The sequence below is a fragment of the Nothoprocta perdicaria genome, unplaced genomic scaffold (genome assembly GCF_003342845.1).
Source record: "Nothoprocta perdicaria isolate Ctin4 unplaced genomic scaffold, notPer1 scaffold_94, whole genome shotgun sequence".
In the NCBI taxonomy this organism is placed as follows: domain Eukaryota; kingdom Metazoa; phylum Chordata; class Aves; order Tinamiformes; family Tinamidae; genus Nothoprocta; species Nothoprocta perdicaria.
This window is the reverse complement of record NW_020456243.1, coordinates 1,762,033-1,778,190: the sequence shown is the minus strand read 5'-3', so window position 1 is coordinate 1,778,190 and position 16,158 is coordinate 1,762,033. Positions and strand designations below refer to the sequence as shown.

At 40.5% G+C, this 16,158-nt stretch overlaps 1 protein-coding gene across 1 annotated transcript in view; it reads right to left on the bottom strand.

Annotated features, from left to right (window-relative positions):
- Window positions 1–8,538: 8,538 nt before the first annotated feature.
- The window catches only part of SLC36A4 (solute carrier family 36 member 4), a 95,021-nt gene continuing 87,401 nt past the window's right edge, over window positions 8,539–16,158 (bottom strand). Inside the window, exon 11 of the mRNA XM_026052959.1 lies at window positions 8,539–9,054. Within this exon, the coding sequence (XP_025908744.1) occupies window positions 8,750–9,054 (305 nt within the window). The 3' untranslated portion in view covers window positions 8,539–8,749. The remainder of the gene's footprint in view (window positions 9,055–16,158) is intronic.

Below are 16,158 nucleotides of genomic sequence, written 5' to 3'. Positions count from 1 at the left end.
AAAAACCTCTTTAATTTCCCATATTTATACCTAAGAAAAAATTAAATCTCCTGTACTGCAAATAACAGTAATAAAATATGACTACAGTTATCTTTACTAATTGCTTAGAGCTGTTAATATGTGCAGCATTTTTTTGCATCTGCAGTACCCTAAACATGTGTCCATGAAGGTCCAGTTTATGTTCATTGCCTCAAGACTTGCCTTCYGTGGATGGACCCCTTAGACGTGATTTCTTGTGCCTAAGTGACTGGGTACCATGTGTTGAAAATAAGAGGGACAGATGGGTGCATTCCCCAAATAAGATTGTGTTTCTGAAGGTGAATGTTAGAACAGAACTGAAAGGACCACACTGGCTTCACTAGTTTGAACCCCCTAGTTTCAAAGCCAGMAAAGCTCCTCAGGCCGGGAGTTACAGGCTGTCCAGTTCGCACTGCCCACATACGTCATGAAACAAGCCTCACAAAAGCCCATCTGCAAATTTAAAGAAACTACTGAATTGTTAAAAAAAAAAAGACTAAAGAAGAAATTATTCAAATCAAGAGTGCTCTGCAGACACAGGTCCCTTCTGCTGTGCAKTTAGAGGGGCCGCAAGGAAGCAGGGTGGGCAGATGAGGCCGAGTCCTGGTCCCACCACTAGCCGGTGCTCGGATCTCGTTGCTGTCTCCAGTAGCTGGCCCTGGCCCACACCAGTTCCAGAGCTTCTCGTCCTACTTGTTGTCTGCTTGTTGCCTTGACCAGCTCGATGTTCACTGGTGATTGTACAGACAGACTGACTCACACAGCTGCACTCTGGTCTATGCAAGTGTTGGGGCCTGGACACGAKTCCCTGTGACTCACAGTCCCTCCTCCCTTGCTGGCCCTTAGACCTCCATGCACATGGGTGCCACAGAGAGGACAGTCCTTCACCCAAGATGATGGCTAGGAATGGAATTTAACGGGAAGACCAGACGGACTGATCAGGCACAGAGCACAGCCAGGTAGGCCGGCTGATCGCTGCTTTTACAGGCTACTGGCCCAGTTTATCCCTTTGCCCCTCAACTCTTCCATGCTGCTTCCTCCCCCAAACACCCTGATCCCTGCCTTTGCCCACCTTCATCCTTTCCCTAGATATCCCATTACAAAGACCCCACAGTAAGTTTGCACCATGTCCAACTGCTCCTGGCGTCACACAGCAAGTCCCACAGATCCCCATGTGTGAGGGGCTGCCAGCAGAGCTGCTCCTGCTTGCTCCCGTGGTGGGTTTCACTCCTGAACCACGCGCTGATGGCCCCTGTGCAGCTGCCCTGGGAGTGGCCAGGATGGGGTGCTCCATTCCTCTGGGTAGGTCGTTGGAGGTCTCTGTTCCTCTCTGTTTACAGATATCTTCAATCACAAAACCTGGCACTATTCTCTTTCCTTGTCATATTCTAACAACGGACATGATCATCAAATCATTGCCMATGTCCTGACAGCTTTTCCCTTGGGGACAAACCGAGTCCTTCTCCTATGGGAATGTGAGGGGTTTTTTACTTTTTTTTTTTTTTCTTTGTAGAGGGAGGTTCCTCCACCTGCCATTGCACCTCTGTGGAGATGGGCCTGTCACCATAAAACCATAAAATCATGTATATATGTATATGTATATATAATCATAGAATGATGTAATCCTTAAGGTTGGAAGAGACCTTTAGAGATCATTTAGTYCAAGCCCCCTGTACCTACAGCATGTAGCACAGGGCTGTATCCAAGYGAGTTTTGACAATCTTTGATTTCAGAAGATTTTGAAGATGAGAAGACTCCACAACCTCTGTCACCCTCATTGTCAAGAAATTTTTCCTTAAGTTCCTGTGGAACTTTTGGTACCTCAGTTTGTGGCTGTTTCCTCTTGTCCTATCAGTGGCCACCACTGAAAAGAGGCCGCCCCCTCCTCCTCACTGTCTCCCTTGAGGTATTTATAGACACTGATGAGGTCCCCCCTCAGCCTTCTCTTCTYCAGGCTGAACAGGCCCAGCTCTCTCAGCCTCAGTATGTATATATATATTTAACTTGTATATTCAACTTAAGAGGTTGTGATTCTTCTGTAATATACAAGAGGCACCTCAACTTTATTGATCTGAAAGGCCTGCTAAACTCTAACTAAATGCTTATGTATAGGCTGCTACAGAATTGTCAACTGAAGTTAATGGATAACAAAGAGGTTTCAGGAAAATCTGAAATACTGAAATAATAGTAAAAAAAATTGCTAGTACCAGATGGTATTCACCCAGGAGTACTCAAATATGAAATCCCTGCAACCAGCCTCAACACATGCATCCAGGGCCACAGTCAGCTCACAGACAGACATCATATTTAGTCAGATTAGTCAACAGACTGCTGGAGATTAGAGGATAATTCAGCTAACTTTGGGCAAGATTCAGTGCTCTCCTGCTGTTTGAGTTGGTCCAGGATAACCAAGGCATCTGGATGAAACTAGTAAATTTTAAGCAAAAGGAATCAGAAGATTCTTCTCCCTTCCTAAAACTCTTCTAAAAYGATTCACTGCAGTTGCTTCTCCTGTGGAGAGCATGTGAAATATAAACTGCAACAGATGTTAGTCAGATTGCTTAATTCTCTATCAGAAGATACTTTGATACTAGGAAGAGCTCTGAGGAACAGAAATACAGATTCTAGCCTATATAGAAGAGAATAAATTAAAGTGGTAGGGATGAGTGGGAGGATTGACAAGGCTAATAATACATTTCTGCACTTATATAATCACAGTGATGTATACAACTTCTCAGGATCATCTGGAAACATTGAAATATCTAATGAATAAAATAATTACTTTCCATTAATGTCCCTCTTGCCTTTCACTACAGTGAAAGATATRAATGGCATCTTGAAGGCTTTTCACCAACTAATCTCATTCCTCACTTCCAGCTGATAGTTTTCCAAATATTTCCAACATTTTGCCATCTCCATGAGCATGCTGACACAGCACAAATCCCATTCCAGTTTACCTTAATTTAAATGCTACGCTTGGAAAAGAAACAATGCATAAGTGCTGGTGTAGCTTTTCAGGAGGCACAATGGAGGATTGTAGAAAAGCAAACCAAGATGTTTTAGATGGGTTTAAGAATATTTTAATTTAACACTTCAGTGCAGGATTTAGCATAAACATAGGTACTGTATGATCTGAGATAAACACACAGAAAATATTATAGCAAAAAAGGTAGCAAGTTGTTAAAAGAGAAATCCTGCAATGCTCTGTATGTTCAGATGCTTATTATTAAGACTTTGCTACAGAACTGATTCAGCCAGAACACAGACATGATCTAGATCTTATTTTATATCCCTAGCTCAGTAACCTAACTCCTCACCCCATGTTCTCCATGTAAACAGGGTTCCTGAAAAAGTTAYATCAATGCAAATCTTAATTGCCATAAGCAATGACTGAAGCACCTGGGAGTACAGTGCTAAACCACTGAGCATCATCTGACTCATGACAGTCATTGGAGCCTACAGCCAGTCAGCTCAGTTGAGATGGATGCATAGGAATGACCAAGTTGCCTCAGGACGGGTGTTTTGCACCATTTGTGATACCGCAAAGTACCTGAGACATTTACTTCACATTGGGCAGAGGCAAGAGAAGATACAGCTTAGGGAACCTTTGCTTTTCTGCTGGGACACTTGAAGGTGACATCAAGCACCATGTTTAGAACGAACTTCCCAGTAGTGGCTGGTCCGTTAAATGAGTTTGAGGCTCCAGGGGACTAAAGTGACAGGAGATGCCTAAGCACGAGCTACATATCCTGTGCCTGACTGTCTGACTGATGCTTCTTAAGCCCTTTGCTGACTGTTCACTACTTCTTCTGCATGCACAAAATTTGCAAGATCTATTGCAAGATCACAGCCTTAAACTAGAGAGGTATGAAAATTATTAAATTATCTTATTCTCTCATAATTGTTGCTTCATTCACATACAAATAAACCCTCACTGATGCTTCTTATATGTTTGAAGCTAATCTCCCTCCAACACACTACATTTGTAAGCACTCATTTCTATCCTGACAAAGGATAAAACTTGGAAAAAGGAAAACTGCATTCTTGGATACATTCTGTATTTTATACTTGTGAAAAAGCAGCCTTGTCTTACAGATGTCTAAGGCAAATAAAAAATAATCTAAAATGTGAAGTGATGGCTGTGATGTGCATTTCTGTCCAACCTCTTTGAAATTATTTGTTCTCCCCATGTTGGAGGAGAATCACGGAACTCAGTTGTCTCAAAAACTAACCATTATTTTAAAGAAAAAATCAGATGTAATTATTTAAAATGCTACCAAATTTAGGAACTGAAAACTCAGACTTAAAAGAGATGGGGATCGCAGAAATAGGAATGCTCCTGAAAGTCAACTCTTGGCATATAAGTCAGTAACACTTAAAGCTAAGAGGGAGGAAATTTAACCATAAATACGATTTTATTCATTGTACATGAAATAAGGAAATAGAAATCAAAATTCTTGCTCATTCCAAAGAGACTGAAAATCATCTTTCCCATACAGCACTACAGTCTTCAGTGGGAACTCCTGTCTGACTTGGTACATTTAGAAGTTARCTTATTTATTACAGGATCTCTTCAAAGTGTGCTGCTGTGGAAATGGGATTTTTCAGAAGTGCCCATGTGACTTTAAAGTTTAAGACTTATTATCAATGAAGCTTAAGCTCTCACACAGTCTCAGCCCAATTTGAAAGCAATATGAAAATATGCTTTGAAATATGAAATATGAAATGAAAATATGAAAATGAAATATGAAAGCAAATACTGCATTTTAAGGCAGATATTTATTCTTGTGATGTAACAGGTGAATGGCAGGATAGCACTGAATTAGCAGGACAATATTGCTGTAATCTTTATTAATACAGAAAATTGAAGTTACAGAACATTAGACCAAACCACCCTCTTTCTTGCTCAGTATTTGAGGACAAACAGTTACAGACAAGAAAATGATCCAGTTACTTATAGTGCGGTTTATGATCAGCTTACATTAAAACTGTCATCAATATCATATTGTAAAACATAAGTGCACATACAGTACATAAATAAAATACAATAGCTTTCTGTTCCTTGTCAAGAACATAATCCAATTGCGTACATCTTTCAGTTTAATTTAGCTTGTGATAAACTACATTTGCATCTTAGATATATATTAATGTAAACCATATCCATTAAAACTGGAGTTTCACTCCCTGCATCTTAGCTTACAATTCATATTACAGTACTTTAAAATCAGAATGAACACTCTTACTATTCAGAAGAGGTTTCTGTCAGATCTTCTCTCATTCTGCTTCTTTGGCAATGCTCTGCAGGAGCACTCTTGCTATTCAGACTTAGTAGTTTTTCACTAGTTTTACTACTGACATTTTAGTCTCACCTGCAGGAAGATACTCTCCTATCTCACTCTTTCTGTCTGAAAGAGCAGGCCACACAAACGCACTCGGTGTTGAGATAATGGAAATCCTACACTGTAGGAGAAAATCAACATTGCATAAAATACATTAAGAACCATCTTAAAGATTTAAAAGATACATCCCCATTAGACGTGACGATGCTGACCCACTGCACAAATACACCACTTTGTGCCTGCTGAGCCGGTGGCACCGCGGCTGAAAACCTGCCAGGCTCGACAGGCCGCTCCCTGTGGGACAAGGCCGGTGTTGGGGCCAGGCTGCCCAGAGCTGCCCAGAGCTTGAAGGCCAACCTCTGATCCCCCAGTCTTGGACAATCTCCTCACTTGTATCGGGCTGCAAAACAAGTCACCCGCCTTTCCACAAKAACTGCTGCATTCCCGGTGTACCCTGGCCACCTATTTAGGTGGTAGGCATGCAGCAAATCTTCACTAATAATATCACTTATTCACTTGCACTGGCCAAAAATGACTCACCAACACTGAACCGGTCCAACAACTAGAGTTCAGGTCCTGCTGTCTCGGAGGTGACACCAGCAGGCAGGCAATGATGAACAGATGATGGGAATGGACTTGACCATCCTTCATTCTCCAAACCCACATGGGTAGAAAGATGCAAAACTAACTCAAAAAATATCTTTTACTTATATGCTATTGGTCTCATTAAAAATATTATATGTAGAAATATTTAATATTAAGTAAAATAAGCTTAACAGAAAAATATTCTCTCACTACGTAGTGTATGGTTTAGGTAAACAACAAATGCATTGCCAACCACTTAACTTCAAAATCCTCTTCAAATAGCTTAAAGACAACCAAAAAAGCTTTAAGCTGAGAAGCTGAGTTTAACTTTTGCCTCTTGGATAACTACCTTTGTTTGCTCTCAACAGCACTTTCATGTTAGAGGTTGGTAATATGGCATTATAACTGCACAGACTCATTCCTTCAAAGTGCCTGCCAACTATTTAATTTTGTCCAGGCTAAACTGAAAATGAGAATAATGCTTAGAACTACAGTTTGAAAAAACACATGCAGTTCAAACTTCATGCTGTACTGAATCCCTCTTATCAGAAATGCTTTCATGAAAATGGAAATGAAAGGGCTCTTATACCACATGGTAGACGAACAGGAAAATATTCTGGAGAAAAAGAATGAACAGATGTACGTGTGTGTGAGAGTAACTGCATGTGTGACTGGATTATCTGAGCACTATAATGCTGACACTGAGCAGCAGATTTATAAGGAAGGCTCTGAAGGCAACTAAAATATTGCATATATTCCTACTGCATTTTCAATGAATATAATAGAGGGGTTTTGGTATATCAAATTTCTTGGGGAAATGTTATAATTAGACATATTCTTTAGAAATGGGAGTTTCTTCAGAACAGGAACAAGTACGATAAATTCAGCCCTGTTATTTTACAAACTACAGAATGTTTTTAGGAAACAAAACAAAAACATGGCTCGGCATGTGAAGTGAAATTCAGCTCAGCGGTGGGAACCTGAAAGTCAAAAACGAACCTGAAAAGGCAAGATTCCCGCTGGGGATTCAGAGAGTGCACAGGCTTCTGCACAAAGTTCATTTCCACCCAGTTACCTATTTACCAATATGCTCTTTTTCTTTTCCAAAATGGACATAAGAAGCAAAATATAGTAATGGGCATGTTACATTCTATTTAAGGCAGAATATAAGCATGCAAAAATAATTTCAAATGTTCCAGTATAAATTTAGACAGGCAGTCTACAGACTTCTAGCAATATAGAAAAATACAACATTTCATACATTCATACAGGTGCAATTAAGGATAGAGTAATGGTGTAGAAAATGGCTTAGGACAGGAGTTCCTCAAATGTAGAAAAATAAACTACTTTTGTCATCACTTGTGATGTTAAATGTTTTTGCATCATTAAAGAGAGTAACATTGCTCTGATAAATAACAACATCCCGTAACATTGCATTCAAACACCAAAGTGGATACATAACTTTCTACAAAGCAAACAAAAAAGCTATTTTACATGTATACCCTATATTTGATATAGGCTGTACCTCTTCACAAAGTACCAGTAGCTGAAAGCAAGCCCTGAGATAACCCAGACCTGCAGACAACCTGCAGGAGCTGCTGGGCTCTAGGAAGAAGAGGCTGCAAACTGGATGTCCTGGGASTCCCCCTAATCCCTAAGTGCCGTGGAATCACTGATCTTCTCCAAATAACCAGCAGCCTATACATGTAAAAGTGTGGCATAAGATCTGTTCTACAAAGCAGTGGCTGAGCCTTTCCATATGAAAGTCACCATCAGGAATCCTTAAGCTGCTGGAATCAGCCAGGCCTTTACCCTGGAGCAGGGGAATGCACCGGAATAGATCATGCAGGATGGGAAGAGAGCTCCTGGAGGAGATGTCTCTCAGCCCTACAGAAGGTGCAACCTTTACCTCTAAGCCTTGCTTCTCTGCTGGTCTTGAGCAGAGCATCAATATTAGTATGGTCAGTGTGAAAAAAAAAAAGCATTTATGCTTAGTGGAATCTAATCCACAAGGAGTGGGAATCTGTTCTACTCATATTAGCCACGAGGGTTTGGTCCTTCCTATTGCCTGGAAAACTTGCCTTGGAGCTGCTGGGAAAAGACTGAACAAGAGCCGTGGTCATTCTGCACAACACACTGTGATTCGGGATCTAACAGTTCCCAGGAACCAGATTCGGGCAACTTCAATTGCACAAGAGCTTCTACAGGGCAAATGTCAAAGCCCCAAGAATAGGAAAAAAAATCAAAGCTTTTAGTATCAAAAAATTCACATAAAATCACAGTATCTCTGGTTTCCTGGGATGCAACTCAGAAACAGCCAAGAGAGGGTCTGTACATCACTGACCTTCTAGTCCATCCCTTACGACACAGCAACAGAGCAGCTAGTGCCTTCGTTGGCTATAGTAGTACCTAGACCTTGTGGTGGGATGTGAAGAATAGACTGAATTGCACTTTTTTTTTTTTCCTGTGGAGAAAGGCATCTTGACTTCATTATGAAAAGTTCTTTTTTTCCCTTCCAAATAACCTAAAATTGTATTTCCTTCCAATATATTATTTAAGAAGTTCTGAATCAATTCAGCTTTTCGTAAAAGGGGCAGGCAAGATTGAGAGCAGAGGGATTAATTCAGACAGCAGAAGGAATGAAGGAAGGAAGGAACAAGAATGAGAAAGAGAGGCATGCTGCTTTTTCAAAAAAATCATACAAAATCCATTCAAATTTGTCCCTCACATAGGTCAGTCTTTCATCCAGGACTTCTTTTTACCAAACAGACCCTACGGTCGGGAATAAAACGGTTTGTGGCACCTGATTAGAAGCCAACTGTCAAGTCTGTAACATTCAACTCTGCAGAAATGCTCTCTGTTGCATTAACTAGGACTGCGGATGCAGGATAAATGATCTCTTCAACAGTCACATATGTCCCTGTTAAAAATCCAACAACTCCAATGATAGCTATAAAAATATCTTTAAGTACCATCCACAAACTTAAATTTTCCTTGTAGAACGTGAGGATTTCAACGAGAGGAGGCAGAATCAATGCCAAGGTGCTGCTGCTGACGGCTCCAACRAAAGAGATGACCAGGTCCAGGCGAGGGATCAAAATTGCTACAGCACCTAAAAGGCAAGAAAAGAGACATAAGATCCTTCAAAATGGACACAAAACCTGCTGGCCATTTGGCATTCTCACAATCCTTTCAGCAGCTTTTCTTTACAAACCTGTCTCTTGAATAATCCTGGTCTCTACAGTTGCTTTCATCTTGCAAAAGGCCTCTTTAGTCGCTGACCAGTGACCTAAATGAGAACTTCATTTTGGCAAAAGGTGAGTGTAAAAACAGGGTCTGAAAGTACATCAATCTGCAGAAAGAATTCATCCTTACAAGAGGGCCAGAGTCTCTTATGATTTGAACTCCTTTTGCTGGCAACTTCCACTTTGGAGATAAGCATGTCTGCAGAGAGACTTCAGCTTTGCAGACTCTTGGGCAAAGACAAAATTCACATGTAGAACATTTAGCTACCTCCTGTTGCTACTGTGTTTTTTAATGAAATGTGCAGTTATATCATCTTGAAAAGGAGGCAAGAACTCATGGAACCAAAAGTGTAAACTCACAGAAATATAAAGGATAAAGAGTTCTCCAACCCATCTTGTTTGCAAGAATCAAGCCATCTGCCAAGAGAAATCTAGTAACTGCTTGTTATGACTATAGTTTATGAAATACCTTGTGAATTCTCCGGAGAGGTAAGAGACACCACACGGCCAAAAGAGGCTTGAACAGAGGGTGTCCTTCACGAAAACTCGGGAGCACCATGACACTGAACAGTCCATCAGACAAGTGTTTTATTCCACTGTTATGACTAACTACTCAGAAAGTCAAACATCATAAATTGCTTCTTCCATTACATGGATATGACATTTAAAGACTGGAAATGCCGAATGTTTATACATTATCAAGGGCAAAGCTAAAATGAATGAGAAAGGAATTATGCCAAGGTTAATAAAAGTCATAAAGAATCCACCTCGGTAATTTTAGTGGTCATTACTCCTACTGAAGCCAAAAGCAGCAGACACCACAAGTACCCAAGAAGAGCACTCAGCCCAGGATGGCTGCCAATCATGCCTGATACTCACCCAGTACCGCACAATGTGTAAGCAATTGAAAGCTAGAGTTGAAGCATATTTGCAATGACTGGTGAACTCTCAGCTAATGAATATGTTAAAAACTCTGAAGCAGAAGAGAGAGCTGCACATTTATTATCTTGCTAATTTAACAGATGCAGTGGGTGTATGCATTAAATATAGATTTTTAACTTCTGCAATAGACCTCTCTCAATTCTATATGCATGTCCACAATTAAGCAGATACTCATTAATTTTACAGATCATAGTTTTGTTTGAAATGTTCTGCTTGATTGTAAATAAGGAGAGCATTTTTCATACTTTTAAGCTGGAAAAAAAATAAAACTACAGTTCATGAATGCTTCAGTTTACAGAAAAGCAAAGTACTGTGCGTTGGTTTGGATTTTGTCAAATGTTTGCCTGGTTCTTACGAATTCTTATGAATTTGAATATTGCTGTGGGAGGGGGTTTGAAAAAGCATCTGAAGATTTATTTAGTGTCTTATTTGAGTCTGTACCAATCCAACAGAACTATGATTCATGCTTCTTGCCTAGCAAAGAATGGGACCAGCTTTCCCAGAGAGTTAAACAAGGGGCATTTCTGCAGGCAGAAAGCCTCATTTTCCCCTGGCCTACTTACACTTAAAAGTGTGAAGTGAAGGTGAAATTCTRAACCTTGATCAAGAGTCGTGAAACTTTCTGTTTGGGAAGCTCTGGGAATCGTAACCGAGGAAAGGAAGTCCTACAATATTAATACGAGACTTACTTTTCTGGTGACAGTTAAATTGTCTGCAGGGTGCAATAACAGAGCAAGAGCCACATGAACAAGACATCTCACAGAGACAGCAAGAGACTGAAACTCTGCTGTCTGATCTCAAGCCCAGCAGAACAGGCTTCTGCAGCCTGGCTCAGCTACACGGCAACACATCTGTGTGAGCCGGGTGTTTGAGGGGGGAACAGTATCACAGGATGCTTTTATTTTCTTAAGGGCCATAGCATCCAGATGGAAGAATATCCTTAATTTTATTCTGTTATTTCTACATAGCATCATCTTCTGCAATTTTCTCTCCTTACTACAGAACCACCAAGTGATTAGTCCAATTTGCTTGCCTAGGCAAATTTCAGAGAGATCACTGGGAGCAAAAGCAGTTTCTACATGTCTTGACTACTGGCCAACCAAGGTGAATTGGAGTTGCAGCTGAAGTGAAATATGCGATTACCATATTCCAGTACGTTCCCCATCAAGCAAATGTTGGACTACCTTATTTCTATCAAAAAGTATTTCATAAGCCATGCTACATCCCACATAATGAGCAAAATGAGCACTACAGTAATTAGGTTCTATGTATCTACATAAACATTGAGTTATGAGTTATGATTTTGGTCCTGTCCACACACAGATCAAAAGAAAAACCTCTTATGCTTTCATCGAGAGATTGCAATGACACAGTTCACTTTAAAATACTTTTTTTTTTTCCTTAATAGGAGTGGATTTATTTATAAGCATCTTGCAGGAAGCCAGGAAGCAATCTGAACCTTAAAGGGCTATTAATACTGATAATAACTACTAAATTTTCCTATAGCCCAAATAATGAAGCTAAGTTTAATATCCTTTTCACTAAAAAAGTCATAAGTACTAATTCAAAAAATAAATAAACCATATTAGATAAAACTATGGCCTGACCCTATTGTCCTAAAACCACATTTTTTTCAATATACATGCTCAAAGAGACTGGGGGCTTCTTACGTATGTCCCGAGTTGGAAGGAGGAATGTCAGATACTGCAAGGGAGGAGTAACTGCTCACAGCTAGAGCGCTACACAGTTGTCTCAAGTGACACACAACCAGTGTCCCTCGCAGAAGCAGCCTGTGCTGAAGAGGCCCATGTCTAATTAAATGAAAGGGAACTCCTGTTCCCCACGTGCCATCCACTGATGTTGCTGCAATGCTCTGCAATGCTCTGCAATGCACTACAGCTTGGCTCAGGTGCAAAAGAACAACTGCAGATACCACCCACTGCTAGACCGACTTCTGCAGGGCCTTATCCAGTGTCCAGCTTGCACTATTCCAGGACATCTGGAAAAYAGGATTCCTCTCTGCTTAGTTGGGAATGATGATGCTGTATCCTCTTGGAAAGGTATTTTCCAACTTGTGGTACATACTGAAGCTCCCACAAGCTCTACCTTATCTTAACCCCTTTCCACCTCATCAGCCTAATTGTGTTCATTGTCTCTCCTATTTAATGTTGTCATCAATTACAAATGAAGCATCTTGCTGCTTCATAGTTTATGCAATTTTCCTGTATATGTTAACAGCTGTAGGAGTTTTTGTGTTTTTAGGGCTTAATAAGGTAGAGAGCTTAGCGAAAGTAGATGATATAGTATCGTATTGGGCATAGAGCTTAGGGCATGGCGCTCGGAAGATCTCACAATGTCACRGGAGTTAGGTGCATAATTAATTTATGCAGTTTACTGATAATCCCATGCCATACAAGGCAAAAAGTAGCCCGACTGGGCAGCAGGTGAGTTTCCGCATTCAGCTGGACTCCTGCTTACAAATACACAAGCAAGTAAATTAACTTGCCCATATAAATATCTTACAGAGGCTGGATAAATCTATAGACTGCACCCTGAAATGTTATCTGGGTGCCTTACTCAGATTTCTTGCAGTATTTTATAAAACTCTTCCTGTTACACTGTGCCCATCACCTAAGATAAAATACACCTGCTGATGAAAAGCTATCTGTGATGCACTAAAGTATGTCAAAGATGGGACTCAATCCTTTTGAATCAAGTGTCTAGAAGTTACATAGTGCTGTGGCCACCAATCATCCCAGGGTCTCCTTGATAGAGGAGGAGGAGTAGAAAGAACCACACAGTAGTGTGGAACTCACTTGACTTGTATATCTACTCATAGAATGAGATAAACTGTCCTGTAAAAGTGGCTATTTTTATTTTATTGAGTTTGAAGAGACTCATAGCAGAATAGCTGGACAAGTTTTCCTCTCAGTGGTTATTCCTCTCAGTGGAATTTCTGGCTTCTGAGCAGAGCAAAGGATCACATACATCAAACCAGGAACATCTGTATTTGCTGCAGGTGATTCTAAAATTTGGGCAGACCCCAGTTATCCCGCTGATGAGTGTTTAAATATTCCCAGCGTCATGCAGCTCAGGAGAGGTCAGACCAACACAAACTCTATTTGTTCCTCTTCTCCAACACAAGAGACCTGCRGTATGGCAAGAAAGACAATGTGCTTTTTATCAGGGAAAAAATGTGCTCAATTAAGCGTTTACCAGCGAATTCTATCTACAAGCAAAAAGGCCAGATTTGTACTGATGCTGTATGGAAAAAAACATGGCATCAAGATTCTTGTGGAAAAACAAAGAAACACAAAACACCCTTGCCACAATTCTTCCCTTGACATATGTTTATTTCCATRTGTGTTTTTTTTTAAATAAATACGTACTGAATGGAAATACTTTGTGTATTTCTAAGGAAGAGAACYTGGCTGAACCAGGAAATTGCTGTGCAGCAATAATGTGAGCAGCAACGGTCAGAAGCAGAACACAGGAAACTCCAGTCAGATATTAGTAAAATCATCTTTTTTCTTTTTAAACCATAAATAAGGTCAAATCATGAGAACAGGGTGTGAAGGGAGGCTGTGCAAGCTTCATCTTTGGAGGCTGTGGCCACTCAACTGTGCATAGGCCTGAGCAACCTGATCCAGGCTGGGCTGTTTCACTCAGGGAGGTCCCCTTCCAACTTAAATTACTCCCTGATTCCAAGTGTATCTAAGTTTGTTTTGCCAATGTGGCTCTATCACTTCTGGGGCTTTCAGTGTGGGCAAGTGCTACGCCTAGGAGGGAAATACATATCAAGAAATTTAAAGGGATTACATTTAAAAGGAAACTCTTAATCCACACAAAGCATGTGAATTAAACTAGACAAGATCACAAGTGAACAGAGAACTTGTGGGATGCCTAAGGGTGTTCACCAGCACGTGCAACCCTCTCTGTGTTGGCTGATTAGGACCACAGCATCCAAAGAGCAGCTAACTGGAACCATGGTCCCCGACGCCGACAATCGCATTTTCTATTTGTTTGGCACAGTTCACACCAACAAATAGACAATTAGAGTCTCAACCTGCACCTCAAACTACCAGCCTGACCCCCTCTTCCTATCCTAAAATCGCAGCCCTTGCTCCCCATCTACTTTCCTTACTGCTCAGACTGACATCCCCTCTTCCCTTTATCCTATTACTGGGTTCCCAGATTCCTTCACCTACTGCAACTTCTTCATCCCACCTTCTAACTCAGCCCACCTTTTCTGCAACCCTCTCCTCTATTCTGCCCATTTCTTCTCCCTATACCACCTAAGACAGAAAAACCTTCCTTGAGGGTTCATAGTGCAAGTGGAACTGTGCTGATAGCATATAGAAAAACAAATGTAAGACTGAATAAAACCTGCTATTAATCCAAAGACAAGCTGTCTAATGYAAGCAGTTAATTAGAAGTCTTTGCGAATAATTTATAGAGCTCCACACACAAGCAAAAACATGTCTACATGTCTATGTATTGAACAAACTTACATACATAACAGGATTTTAGATAAGGATGTTGATGTTAAACAATTGTGAAATAGAAAGGGTTTTTTTCTGAATAGAGCACTAATTAACATAGGGTTTGAGGTGGTATTGGTTAAATTAGGTATTCATTGAGGCATTAAAAGAATGAAGAAGGTGATTTCTTTAAGAAGTTTTTAGAGTCAATCATCAAAAAATCATTTTTTTAAACTCAGCTAATTAAAATGTATACTTTTAAATGTGGTTAAGTCTCAAAAGCAAAACCAAAGAAACACAGGAATAAAACAGGAGCTAAATTGCAGCTACACTGCACAAGGTGGCAAATTCTGATTTCACACTAGAGAGAGAAAGAGATACAGAGAGAAAGAGATACAGCTTGGATCTACAACAGCCACACACATCCTATGGTTTTGCTTTATTTCCTTTGGAGTGAAAAACACTTTCATCACTCTCTTCCAGCAATGCACAGGATGCTTCGAGACACCAGAAATACTTCACTTTTAACTTTTCCTTTRCCCTTGCACTTCTACTCATTGCTGATAATCTTCCACCTGGCTGCCACCCTGTGCTCCAGGAGTCCCTGCTGGAGCAGGGGGTTGGACTAGATGATCTCTAGAGGTCCCTTCCAGTCTCAACCATCCTGTGATACATGCTCTAGGTGTGCCTGCTTGAGCRGGAAGGTTGGACTAGATGATCTGTAGAGGTCCCTTCCAACCTTAAATATTCTGTGAATCTGTGATAATGCCTTCAGCCTATGTTGGGATGAAGCAGCACAGTCCTATAAGAGAAGATTTATAATTTAAATAGCCCTTACCCTTTTATTACATGAGGTAAGCAGGGACACACTGCCCACCCCACGACAGCAGGGCCATAATAACCTGTCCAGGGCCACGGGCAGATGCGCTCTCTGCCCAGAAGCCTCCACGTCTGCACACCAAAGATGTGGAAACTGCTTCATTATTTTAAGAACTTGGCATCAGAGAAGTTTGCTCACTCCTAGTTACATGTCAAAGCACTAGTTAATAAACGGCTCAGCCTTCCAAACCCATTCACAGGGGGCTGTGTCTGCAGCTCTGCATAAAAATTGTTGAAATTCCCTTATTTCTTTAATAAGTATCTTGGGTTCCAGGATGTAAAACTAAATTGGCAGTTAGAGACTAGGGAAGTTTCTCATGCTGCAGTTTGCAGGAATTATACCACAGTGATCTCATGATCTCATGTCAGATCATCTGCTTACACCGTTATCGTTGAAATGTCATATTTATTCATCTGTTTAGAAAATTTATACATCCGTTTTGTTTGTAAAGCAAATTTATTTCAGTTTTCTTACTGACACCCTAAAATACAACCCTGTTCAGACGTATTTCAGAGAAATAAGCTGTTAATGACAATTAGATTCAACAAATGAGTGTAAAGCATGAAGCAAAATGCACTAATATTTAAGTCTATGTGGCTAATCTGACACTTTCACAACACTGATACTGTCTCAAAGGCCTTGAGTCATCTCACTGACCAGACCTACCC